The sequence below is a fragment of the Myiozetetes cayanensis genome, unplaced genomic scaffold, assembly GCF_022539395.1.
Source record: "Myiozetetes cayanensis isolate MyiCay16 unplaced genomic scaffold, myiCay2020 scf9, whole genome shotgun sequence".
In the NCBI taxonomy this organism is placed as follows: Eukaryota; Metazoa; Chordata; class Aves; order Passeriformes; family Tyrannidae; genus Myiozetetes; species Myiozetetes cayanensis.
The window spans coordinates 2201655-2214714 of NW_026088185.1; the positions used below are offsets into that span (position 1 = coordinate 2201655).

Below are 13060 nucleotides of genomic sequence, written 5' to 3' on the forward strand. Positions count from 1 at the left end.
TGGGAGGAAAGAAGTGGGGAGGGAGAAAGGGCAGTTTCGGTACTTGGGGGAAGTGATCTCAGCAGAGCAAGGGGCGAAGGAAAGGGAAAGAGGAAGGGAAACAGGAAAGGGAAAGGAAAGAAGGGGGAAGGAGAGGAAAGAAACAGGGAAGGTTGAAAGAGAGAGGCAGCGGCCGGCTGAGGCAGCGGGCGGGTCCTGCTGCGGCCCCTCCCGGCCCGGCCCTGGCGCGGGCGGCGCGTCCCGGGCTGCGGCAGCGGCTGCGCGGGGCGGTGGGGCCGGCGGTCCCTCCCTCTCTCCCTCCCTCCCTGCCTTTTCCCTCCCCGCCGGGCCGGCCCGGCCCGCCCCCGGCCCCACCTGCGGCAGCGCTGGGCGGCGGCTCCGGCGGGGTCCGCTCGCTGCTCGGCCGCCCGCCCGCCCTCGCCATGGCGGCGGAGCGCGGGGGCTGCGCGCTGGAGGCCGTGCCGCTGCCGCCCGAGGTGCGCGAGAGCCTGGCGGAGCTGGAGCTGGAGCTGTCCGAGGGTGAGCGGGGCCGCGGCTCGCCCGGGCTGCGGGGCCCGGCCCGGCCGGGGAGGGGGAGGCCGCGGGCGGCTCCGGTCGCCCGGCCGGGGCGGTGCGGGCGCGGTGCTGCTGAGGGGCAGCCGGGAGCGGCGGCGGTGGCGGCGGGTTCGCCCCTCGGCGGGGTCCGCGGGCACCGGGCTCGGCTCCCACCGGAGCCCTCACACCGGGGCCGGGCCTGCGCCGGCACCGCGGGCCCTGCGCTGGGAGCGGCGGCGGAGGCTCCCTCGGGAGCGCTTCCACACGGCCGCTCCGAGCGCAGCTGGATGCGCCGCAAAGGCAGTTGGTTTTTGGTGGTTTTATTAGGGTTTGTTTGTTTGCTTGCTTGTTTTTAATGTCTTTGGGTCTCTCGTTAATTTCCAACGGTTTCGTGCTTCCCTGTGTATACAGGCAGGAATACGGTGATGTTCGCTCCGTTTCTGTAGAGCCGCAGAAATCGCGGAGTGGTTTTTTGGGTTGGAACCTTTAAGGCTCACGGTGTTCCAGCCCCCTGCCATGGGCAGGGGCACCTTCCACTAGCTCAGGTTGCTCCAAGCCCTGTCCAGCCTGACCTTGAACACTTCCAGGGATGGAGCAGCCACAGCTTCTCTGAGCAACCTGTGCCAGGGCCTGCCCACCCTACAGGGAAGAATTTCTTCCCTATATCCAATCCAGCTCTCTCCTCTGTCAGTGGGAAGCCTTTCCACCTTGTCCTGTCACTGCAGGCCCTTGTCCCACATCTCTCTCCAGCTCTCTCGGAACCCCTTTAGACACGGGAAGGATCTTTAAGGTCTCCCTGGAGCTTTCCTACTCCAGGCTGAACACCCCCAGCTCTCCCAGCCTGTCTGCAGAGCGGAGGGGCTCCAGCCCTGTGCATTAGTGAGCAGAGTTGGCAAGATACGATGCCAGGCAAAGGGTCACTGTGACCATGCTGTGGGTTTTCAGCCCCCAAAAGGAAGCGTTCCTTCCCTTCCACCTACCAGGCTGCTCACCAGAGGTCACAACCCTTCTGTGACTGCAGTGGGAGTTGAAGGGCTGGGGAGGATTTTTTTTTTTGCCTATTGGTCCCCTGGCATGGCTTGTCCTGCAGACAAGCAGGTGTAGGCACTTGGTGCAGGAGAGCAGGGCAGAGGTGACTGAGGCAGCATTTTTTGGGAGCAGATACTGAATTTTCTCAGCTAAGTTGTCAAGCTGCACGTTGGAGCAGAAGAGCTAAAAACCTGTTAATGTGGGAGCGTTCAGTCCTCCCCTCAGATGTTGCAGTATTCTAATCAGCACGTTCAGGTGGGCAAAACTGGGGTTATTTCACCTCGATACACTGCCTGACTCAGGCCACGGCTTTGGAAATGATTCACAGGTCCGCTGTCCTCGCCTCCAGCGTGGAACCCCCCTGGTGCTGTGGCAGGGGAAAGGTGTGGGATGGGTAACTTTGTCGTCCAAGTGTAACCTGTCGCTGCACGCCCGCCGGCGCTGTCGGAAGCAGTGCCTGGCATGCCCCGGTGCTTGTGCAAGAGGAATTCCCGTGAGCTGCTCTACTGTGTGTGCAGCTGGCACCGTGTGTTCTCACGGCCCGGCCGCGCTGGGCACGGCGGCTCTCACTCCGTGTCAGCCGGGATTCCTGGGGCTGCCTGCTCCTGACTGTGTGTTTGTTCAACTGATGGAGCGTTTTTCTAACAGATCTGCAGTGTGTTAAACCAGTGAAACACCTGGAGTGATTGCAAACTGTCCTAGTGCAGGGGGTCTGATATGGGAAGTGTATTGCCGTGTAGCTGCTGGATTAATTAAGGGATTGGATCGAGTGGTTATGTGAGCTCAAATTTCTTGACCACTTTGAAGACTTAGTTTATGAGCTTAGATGTGAGTCCTTGTCTGCCTTTCCTCAAAGGTTTCAAAGCGTTTGCAAGTAGTTCTTCAACACTCGATATGTTACGTGCTCATGTCCTGCCATCGCTCAAGGTTTGCATGTGAAGCTTTTAGTGGGCCCCTCCATCATCAATGCTCAGAACTTGCTCGTTTGGAGGGGAAGGAATAGCAATCTAAGATTTCTTGTGCTGAATATGCCACAAGTTAGAGAAGGTCAGTACTTGGGAGGATGTTCCCATCATCTGAGAGGAAGTGTGAAGGGAGAAGGAGAAAGGAAGAAACACAGGATCGAGTTCCTTTCTAATTTGTGTATGTACTTTGTTAATTGAAATGTTGTGTGTATTGTTCTGAGGCAGGAGTAGTGTTTGTTCTCTTTGATTACATTATTTTCACCTATAAATAAATACATCAGGAAGGTGATTAATCTCTCCTTTTGATTTTTGCCCCAGGTTGTTGTAGCAAAAGTTGGGAAAAGCGTTTGTGTTTAGATGTAGAGAAGAATGGAGGCACGAGTACATTGGTTCTTTCTAAAAGGCAACTCAAAATCCTAAATTAAGCATTTGACTGAGAAGACTTTTGGATGGGGATGGAATGCCAGCTCGTGCTGCAATTCCAATCACGTGCACATTTCCAACCCCTCGCGTTTCCAACATCCTAATCTCTCGATTGACGTTGTTTGTATGCTTCATGTTTTGGGAAAATAATAGTTGGGGATAAAAAAGTTACCATGCAGTGATGCTGCTGTGATGCCTTGTTACATCAGCACTGTAATTCCTATCTTGTTGAAAAAAATGAGTGAGTCTTGTTAAGAAAACTTAAGAGATCTGCCACAACCTTTTTGGGAGGTAAGGACAGTTTTGAGAGCATGCCTGGCACCTAAGCTGGGCTGCAGCTGATGATGGATCTGTGGACTAAGCTTGCTTACCTTAAGACTGTAAGATGCTGCAGCTTTCTGATGTAATGGAAAGATGCAGAGTTCCCTAATGAGCCTGGCAGGGTAAGCATGGCAGGGATGCTGTGAAGCTCCAGTGCTTCACGTTTTTTATTAGTCCCTGTAAAACACAGGTGGGGTTTTTTGTTGTTGTTTTCTTCTGTGTTCTGAAAGAGAGCTAAGATTATAAATAGCTCTTAAGAGAAAAAATAATTCCAGTTGGCAGTGGAGATTTTGCAGGAGAAGCATCAATGTGCTTTTTAAAGCCTGTACCTGTGCTGTCATACACACACATATTTGTGTGTATTTTTATGTATCTAAGTGTACTCGTGCACTGCCTTTTATTAAGGACTAATAATTTTGCAGAGCAGGTCTCATTCAGACACAAATGTGAGTCATACAGTTTGTGCTTTCACGAAAACCACATTTCAGTTGAAAGCCATGCCTTGACACAACTTCTGACTGTTCTCTTGTGCAGAGAGAACTCTGTCTTCTCTTGTCATCATTTTTATTCTTTTCCTTTTCAGAACTTTCCCAGTTTTTCTGCTGCATTTTTTTTTTTTCCGTGGCACATAGCTATACTTTGCTGCCTTATGCAATGAGATACATGTTTTAGGGTAACAGAGAAAAACCTGAGAGATCTTGAAGCCCTTCCTGGGCCAAAATAACTCCTGACGTTTGAAGACCTCTTTCCGAAGAGAGTAGGGCAACACTTCAGCAGCTTCAGTTTTACTCCCCTAAGCCTTGGGGATGTGGAATGGGGTCATTTTTTGCTTCTTCCAGGTTATTTATGGCAGAAGATGCTTCTCTTTTTCCTTGCTCATCTGAGGGCAAGATACATAGGAATAGAAGTAGTCAAAGATAAAACTGTGTCAGGTGACGAATTTGTAGGTGGGTCTTAGTTTGGACTTGATGATCTTGGAGGTCTTTTCCAACCTTAATGATTCTATGAACTAAGCTGAAACTCTAACCAGAGATTAACCTGCTGTAAAGAGGCTGAAGAGATTTTTTTTTTTTTTACTAGTTCAGATCTGTTCAGATCTGTCTCATTATTCCACCAATTGACATATGGGGAGTGCTGCTCTCAGTGGCTTCTGTCAACCAGGCTACAGGGTTAGTCCTGAGATAGAAATGTATTGTCCTGTAGCTTGCTATCTTAATTATAACCTTATTCCTTGGTTTATTTGGGGTTTATAGCTGTATTTTGGGTTATAGCTGTATTTTGCAGCTCCCAACACGTCGCTCCTAGGTTTCTTCAGAGCCTGGTTGAGTTTTAGTGGCAAACCGTGCAGTTTGGATGGAGTGGTGAGTGTGCAGGTTCCCCAGCAGATGTTTCCATCTGCCTGGGCTGAAAGCTGAATCTCACATGATTTTGACCCCAGTTTTTTTATTTCCCATTTAGGAAAGGAGGAATTTGTGTGTGTGACAAGGAAGCTTTCTCTGGGGTTTGTGTTTTGATTTGGTTTGTTTGTTTGTTTGTTTTCCTTTGTGGGAATTGGGGGTTTTTGGCATGTACCTGCAGTACTGCAGGTAATTCCTGAGTGGAAGAAGATCTCAACTAGGAAATATATCCTGAAAAAAATTAAAGGTCTATAAAATCTGACGTTTTTGGCTACTGCAAATATTTCAGCAATGCTTCAGCAAATACTTTTTTAGTAAGTCTAGTTGGTTTTGTGGTTTGTTTTTTTTTTTTTTTTTAAACAAATTGATAAAATAGTACTTATTTTTGGTCAGAACAGCCTCTTATAAAACCTAAAGGTATTGGTGAGAGCTGAAAAGTTTAAGTGCTTTTGTTACACTGGCAGAATTGACGTGGTGCTAAATTTCTGTATGTGAAATGGGTGAGGAAGACACACACACTTTCACATATCATTATTCTTGTGATAAAGCATGGTATTTGGGAGTTTTTTTTCTGGTCTTAAAGTGGTAGTTTTCTGTTATAGAAGTCTTCTGCTGTCATTTTAATACTTGGAAAAATAAATATGATCTGAGACTGTCAGTGGGAAGGACCGGGGGAGACAGATGGCAGTCTGTGAAACTTAACCTGCAGCGTCCTTCTTGCTTAATTTCTGGGCTCTCCAACAGAAACTGTTAATTGTGTGATAGTACCTGGGGCTTGCCAAATGCCCATGGGGGCTGAGTAAGCCTACAAAGCTTGTTCTCACACGTTAACACCCGGTGCAGGTCTCACCTGGCTGGCGTCCTTCAGGCTACCTTGTGTTCCCCAGGCCCGTTCTGTGCCTGGAACGCTCAGGCTGTGTCCAGAGGGAGGCAGGGTCTTGATTTATTTGTTTATTTATTTATCTCAGGGCAGTCTTGTGGCAGTTCCCGTTTCCTCAGAAAGGGGCACACGCTGTCACTGCTCGTTCACTGGTGGGAATGTGCTACACCTGAGGGTTTATCCAAACCCCGGTGGAATTAATTCATAAACTTTTTTTTTTTATTTCTTACCATGTCTGATGTACTGAATGATCAGAGCAGATTTTTTGTTCTCCCCTGTATTTTGGAAAGTAGTGAGAAGCAGATTAGAGGCTCTTGTTGAGGTGACCTAAAATATTAGCACCCATACTGGAAAACACTGTTGTAGCGGTGGAATAATATGATTGTTTGTGGTTTTCACTTGTAACAAGCCTTCCCTTTCATTCCCACTGCTCCCATCATGTTCATTTTCCACCAGTGTTATTCTGCTGCCCCTCCCTCCCCTTTCTTCTTTCCCACCTTCTGGAACATGGGAGGATGAGCAAGCTGCCTGCTCTTAGTTGAGAGCATCTTTGTACACTTCTTGCCTTCAGCTGTTTCTAATGAATCGCTTCTGTGAGCAGTGAGGATCTGCAGAAGGACATCCACCCTCATTCTCTTGTCTGTGGCTTCCAGCTTAGGGGTCATGCTGATGCACTTAAAGGCTTAAAAAATGAAAGGACTAAATCTACTGTGCTGCTTTCTTTATCTCCGAGAGGAAAGAGAAAATGCTCGACCAGGAGAACTGGGAGTGCTGGGTCATCAACTTCCTTTCCAATCAAAGCAGAATTTCAGACTCGACCAGTTAGGTGGTTGGGGCTTTTTTTTTGGTTGCCCTTTGGATTTCTGATGTAGTTAAGCGGTGTTTAAATTAATCTCTTCCCTGTGTCTGAGTAAAAATCTTCTCATTCTTTTATATGTTGCTTTGTCAAGAAAGGTTAAAACCTGTGAGGAGCCAATAGTATGATGGCAGCCTGTCCTTTAAGAAAATTAAATTAAATGTATTTTCTTCCAGGTGTTCTCATGCAAAATTTTCCTTAAAATCACAAATGCACATATTTTATGAAGTTAATAGACCTTTATAAAATTCACATTGATCACTGCCCTGTGTGATCAAACCTACCTCACCATCCTTCCCCCATACCTATAATCAAGCTCTATCAGCCTTGAAAACATGAAGTGATTTTTTTTTCCCCCCATTTACCAGTTAAAATGCTGTTGGGGTGTTTTTTTCCTTTGGGTTAGTTAGTTTGTTTGTTTGTTTTAAAGGAATAAACTCTTCTTTTGCAATGTGATTTCATTTGAGGAAGGGCTGTGGCATCTCTTGGACTGAAGAACAGCGTGATCCAGAGAAGATGCCCTGTGGCATTTCCTACAGCTGAGTTACAGATGGATTGCCCCGATCTGTTACTGCAAGAAAGACTTTTTTTTTTTTTGAAGTATGCAAAGGGAGAGGCAAAACATTTCAGTCTCTCTGATTACATGACAGTTATGTGGTTATTAAGAACCTGGGTATTTACCTTGGAAGAAGTATCAAAAGTGTTTGACGGTTTCTTGGCACAAGAGGTTTGGAGCTCTCGAGGAAACACAAACTTGGTGCGTTCGCCTGAGTTTTCTGGAAGTGGCCATTGCAGACCCGGATTCGAAGGTCATGGAATCATTTAGGCTGGGAAAGACCTCTGAGGTCGTGGAGTCCAAGCATTGTTACCCCAGCAGGGTGTGCAATAAAACTGAGCGTGTGGTTTTCCGGGGCTGAGGCTGAAGAAAGCGGTTCTGCAGTGCAGAATTGAGGGGACCGAGTTGAAATGTGTGGCTGAATCATTAAACCCTCCAAAACTTCCTCATAACCTTCTATCAAATCCTTCTACCTTTCTCACAAATCTGTGGATTTTTGTTGTTGTTGTTTTCCTGTGTTGAAACTTGAGCCTTGTAGCCAGTGTCTGCAATTCACAGTTCAGTGAAGAAAGAAGCAGCTCTTAATGTTCTGTGTCTGTTGTTACCTTTTGAAGGTCAAAACATTCCTATTTTATTATCTCTGTGTACATCCCTTTAAGAACTTGGAGGGACCTCCAGCGACTGGTGAATCTTGTTGGGCCTCATCCCTCCACTAGCAGGGACTTCTCATTCAGTGTTGCTGCTGGATGCCAGTAGTGTCTGACAAAAATCTGCCTCTTGCAGAATTTGTTATTTATGGACACCGAAAATAAGCTTACAGCTGGTGTTGCGATATTTTGAAGATAGGTGTAAATCATCTTTTATTCTGGCTTGTTGTTATAATCCACTGTGGCTCAAATATTTGATTTTTAAAATTTATTTTTCGTTTTACCTAGTTATAACCAGATGGCCTCAGAGCTGGATTGGGCTGAGGGCAGAAGGATGGAGGAGGGTGCCAATACTTCAGCTTAGCTGCAACCTGAATCTGCACCCGAAATAAATTTTCTCAACTTCTGCCTCTGTCTGCTTGGCTTTTCCTCCAATCTGTCCCAGATCCAGCCTGGAATGAAATGCTGGCCTTGCTTGGTTGTGGCTGTGTCTTGTCCTTCTAGAACTTGAGATATGAAAACTCCCTTGAGTCATAATCAATATGTTACTGCCCCACAGATCTGGGATTCATCAAATACAAGGAAAATACCTGCATTTTATCAGGTAGGGTTTGAGAAGTCCTTTGCTTCCAGAGAAATGAAAACCTGTTTTGGGAGGTGGTTTGGGTATAACTGGAGGAGCTTCAGCTCTGTCCATACCAGCTTCCTGTTGTTAAGCCAGAATTCTGTCAAAAAGTCCCACACTCTGAGATTTCCCTTATATTATAAGGGGTAGGAAATGTGAAGAAAAGGCTGGAATGTGTTGTTGCAAAGAAAACCTGTCAGGTCATGTCAAGAGAGCACGAGGGAGGCAGGGTTAGGAAAAGGGAAAATGTTTGTTTGCAGTTGTGTGTTGTCTGGCAAAACTACTGAAGTTTCTCATCTGAGTTGTGTTTGTATAATTTGGTGGGAGTTACTTCATTTTGCAAGGAATATTCACTGTTTTCAGAGGTGGGAGCTCAGTAACGATTTCTCCCTTTGTTTTTCTTTCAGAAAAGGTATTTGAAGCAAGCGAGTATTTAGGTTTGAGCATTTTTTTTCTGATTTTTTGTTTTGTTTGTTTGTTTTTAACTCAGGTTTTCATTTGCTGAGTAAGAACCACTAAGGAACTTGAACTTTGTCAACCAGCTAGCTGATGTTGTAGTACATGTTACAGGAATGGTTGTACTTGGGATGATGCTCATTCTTGCTCTTTGCCTTGTTTCTGCTGCTCTTGGCTTAGACACGTAAAAGTTATGACCTTGAAACTTTTCAACAGTTAAGCTGATTAACCCAGAGTCACTCCTAGCAGGAAGTAGAGGTCTTTTTTGTAGTTTTGGGGTTTTTTCCCTCTCCTTGCTCTGGTGCAGGAGTGTTGAGAGCATCACTCTGAACGTCCTCCCGGTTTGACTCCGTGTAGTCTCAACGGGCTTTTGGGCTGTGCTTAACTGTGCCCCCAGAAACACCAGTGGGGTAAGAAGGACTAGTTTGGATTAGTTTGAACTGCTGTGGGCTTTTGTGTTGTATTTTTGCTGGTTGTGTGTTTGCCTGCCTTGAGCAGCTGGGCAGACTGAGGGGCAGTGTATTTTGTGGTGGTCAGATCCAGAACCGTAGCTGGACCTGTCAGTGTGAGCAGCAGCGCAGGAGTCGAGGTGGTGCACGTTGTTTTCCCTGCTCTCACTTTCCAGCTACAGCTGCCTTGTTGGTGAGGTTTGGGGTTACTTTTCGTGAATAATTCAATAAACCAGTGGTTTAAAAGCATTGATGTAGTAATCAACCAGTGTGATCTTGTGACAGATGAAGAAATGTGTTAAGGAAATGGGTATTTTTTGATGCCTTCTGATTACCTCAGTGTTTGGAGCAAATTATATCTATGATTATATCTATGATTCTAGACTTTTCCCAGTGGTGAAGCCAGGATTAGATGTATCAGCAGCTATTGCTTAAATGAGTACCGAGTCATATCTTTCTTCAGATTTGGGTTTTAGCAGATGTTGGCACTGTTCTGGTTTGGTTTGGTTTGATTTCCACAGGACATCAGTTTATCAATTAACCAGTGCCTGAGACTGACCATCAGCAAATGAGGGTCTTCCCTTTTTTAACAAAAGGTGTTTTCAGGTGCCCTTAAGAATGTTTAGATTCTGTTAATTGAAAGAACTTTGGGTACTGGGAATACCTGTAACAGAGGTGTTTGCAGGAGGCAGGGGCTGCTCCAGAGACCTGGAATGAAGATTTACAACAGGTATCACTGGAGTTATTGACCTTTCCTTTCTCAGTGATTTTTTTTTTCCTTTCCTTTACGCTCATATTCTGTATTTGCTTGTAGCTGTGGCCCAATATTCTAATTTTATGATACTGTTAAGATTATAAATCATATTTTAATGGTAAAATGGCTGTGTCTACATCCTGATCTGTATTACTTTTGCCTCGGTAAGTTGTATGGACCTTAAACTGTGAGATAAGTGTTGCAGTCACAGCAGGGAACTGTGGTGATGAAGGTGATTACAGGTTGGTTTGAGCCCATGGAGGAGGAGTAGCAGAATGATGAGTGAAACCAGTACAGGGTAGATAGTAGTAAGAAGTAAATGGTGTCTTGTACTTCCATTTGAAAGGGAAACTGTATAAATTAGAGTTGACAAACTCTGTGTCTGAGTGGGTATTTACACAACTGATCCTTCTCCCCTGGCCAGGACCAGTGTTCCCTGACCTGTATCCAGAGGGGAAAAAATAAAAATCATTTTAAACATACAAAACAGAGCTAATAGTGTGCACAGCTAATATCTGACAGCTTGTTCTTGTGATCATTCCTTGTTTTCTGTGCCCTGCTGCCCCTCACTGCATCTTCCATCGGGCGAGCTCTCGCATCAGAGTTGCTTTTACCATTTATTTGGGTTGTTCCTTTTTTGGGTCAGGCCAGTTTGGTCACTGTTGTGCTCCAAACAGAGATAGGTTTTTTCTGACTGTGGAAAGAGCCTGAATAAGTGTGAGATAATTCCCTGGGGTGCTAAGGGACTGTGGGATGAATTGTGATGGTTCATGCAGTTCTGATGTTATCAAAATTGTGTTCATCATGTGAAGTTAAGTCTTCCATGCCCTTTTATAAAGGAAAGTGTGACTTCAAAACTCGAGAATTTATTTCCAGTCCTCATCACTGGGTGTCCTATTTGGGAGAGTGACTGCAGTAAAATTATTTCCTGGTGCTGTGTAAAGACCCTTGCCTAGTTCTGGGCTAGGAGGACAAGTATGACTCTTCACTGGAAATTAATGTTGTTGTGTGTAGTTGGTAGAAGTATCTCCAGCAAAACTGTGGTTCAGATTAATTGTAGTAGAGATATTTCTGGAAGCACAAGACCAGAGGAGGTGACCTACCTAACCAAAAAAATCATATTGACATACTACCTTCCAATGATAAACCAGGTGGTAAAATAGTAACTTTTGCAGGTTTGTGGATTTGTGGATGTTTTTTAGCAGCAGTGAAGTGATGTGTATTTAATGGAATTAAACAACTAAGTTGGTGTTTCATGGTAAATGCCAGTGGGTTGTATTTTAAGACTAAGGAAACTTACTTTTAAAAGAAATCCACTTGCCAACTCTGTAGGAATTTGTGCTACTCCTTTGAGGTTCAGCTTCAGGTTTTGCACTTCTGTCTCTAGATAAGTGATTTATTTGGTTTCAGGCATATCCAAGTATTTTCAAATTCTTATGGAACTGCTATCTTGTGCAGTCTACACTTAATTGGCGTGAGCATTTAAAAAAATAAATAGTGGTATGTTTACTAGAGACATTTTTGGAAGAAATTGAAGTTGGTTTTGTTTTTTTTTAATAAAACCAGGAGGCATCATTATTCCACTTATTTCTTGTATCATAGGATAGATTCACAAAGTTTGGGTTGGAAGAGACCTTTTAAAGCTCATCCACTCGGAGAACCGATGCTGAAGCAAGCCTTGATTAGTTCCTAACCTTTCTTAGGTGCTAATTAACAAATGTTGGCTCATCTTAGGTTTTTTAGGTGTTTCACGAAGTTTCTGATATCAAAGCCTTCACATGACACTTCTTGGAGAGTCTCGAAGTGAATTTATTCGCAGAGGTTCTGAGCACCACGTCCTGGACTGAGGCCTGAAAATAGAAACAAACATAAAATACGTCATTTGACAGAAAAATGTTGCATTGATATATTTACCTCCCTTTTCTCTAGATTTTAATGAATGTTGACACCATGTTAATAACATCCCTGATTTCCACCTTCTGCAGGAAGGAACTTTACTGGTGGCTATTATAATTATTTTTTTTGTGCTCACAACAGAGCAAGCAGCAGCAGGATCTTAAGGAAAATCTATATGCAGAGAATTGGCTTTTAAATTACTTTTTTTCGATTTTTCTTTCCTAACTGCAGTGACCTGTAGAGTTTTTTAGGGACGTTGCATCAGGCTGACATGAGGAAGCAGAATTTCTTGATTTCAGTCTTTATTCTTCTGGAAGCTTTCTAGAATTTTGGGGAGAGGGAACTGGAGCAACAGCAAAAGCTTTAGAATTTTAAACTCTTTAAGCATCTTTCAAAACTTGAGAACTAAAGTTATTTCCTACATTTATGAGTTAATCAGTCCAGCTGTTGAAAAAAAAATTCTATTAGATACTTGAGTATCTAATAGAAATATATAAGGACTTAAAATTATTCACTTTTGCCAGGTTTTGAGTGTTTTAAACCCAGTGGTTTATGGGTGAAGTCATGTACACTGGAAAAGTTGACAAGATAATTACAGAAAACCAAAATGCCTTTGTTCCTGGGAGAACTTCTGAGGGAACATCTCATTTCTGAAGCACGGGAGGATTTAGCTACAAAACTGTAGAGAATATAGGATTACTGGGGCTCAGTGGTTTTCTTACAGATCAGGGCACATCCTAAGAAAACACACATAAAAATCAGAACAGCTCTGCAGTTTGGGAGTGTTGGAGAGTTCAAAATCACAGCATTTTGGCTGATGAATCAAGCTGTTAAGGGTATGCCAAGACAATTTTCTTGGGAAAGGGGTTTCATTTCCAAAAGCAAACCCTTTTTTAAAAAAAAAAAAAAAAAAAAGACACAGGTTTTACAACTCTCTTACTAGACTGCTGGAAAGTCTTAATTTTTCCAGGAATAAAAAGCAAAATGCTCAGGAATTAAGAAAAGTCATGGTAGAGAAGTGGACAACGGCTCTGGTGAAACTTTCTCCTTGTCTTAATCAAGACTGGAGAATTTGAGAATAATCTAATTCAATAAACGGGCCAGGGAAGTGAAGCAGCATTTGTAGAGGTCATGGCAGCCACTTCTACATATTAGATTAACAGGAGCTTAATTGATTTAAAATTCCACGGCTGTTGATGGAATGCAGCGAGGCCATTAACGTGTCTCCTGATCATCAGTTAAAATGGAGGGATTAATTATAGCTATTTGAAA

At 44.4% G+C, this 13060-nt stretch overlaps 1 protein-coding gene across 6 annotated transcripts in view; it reads left to right on the forward strand.

Annotated features, from left to right (window-relative positions):
- Positions 1-378: 378 nt before the first annotated feature.
- The window catches only part of DIP2A (disco interacting protein 2 homolog A), a 77227-nt gene continuing 64545 nt past the window's right edge, over positions 379-13060 (forward strand). For all 6 annotated transcript variants that reach the window (XR_007632002.1, XM_050339353.1, XM_050339354.1 and 3 more), the window contains exon 1: positions 379-519. Coding sequence is in view for 5 of the 6 variants with exons in the window: in XM_050339353.1 (XP_050195310.1) it covers positions 423-519 (97 nt within the window). In the remaining variant the exon portion in view is untranslated. The remainder of the gene's footprint in view (positions 520-13060) is intronic.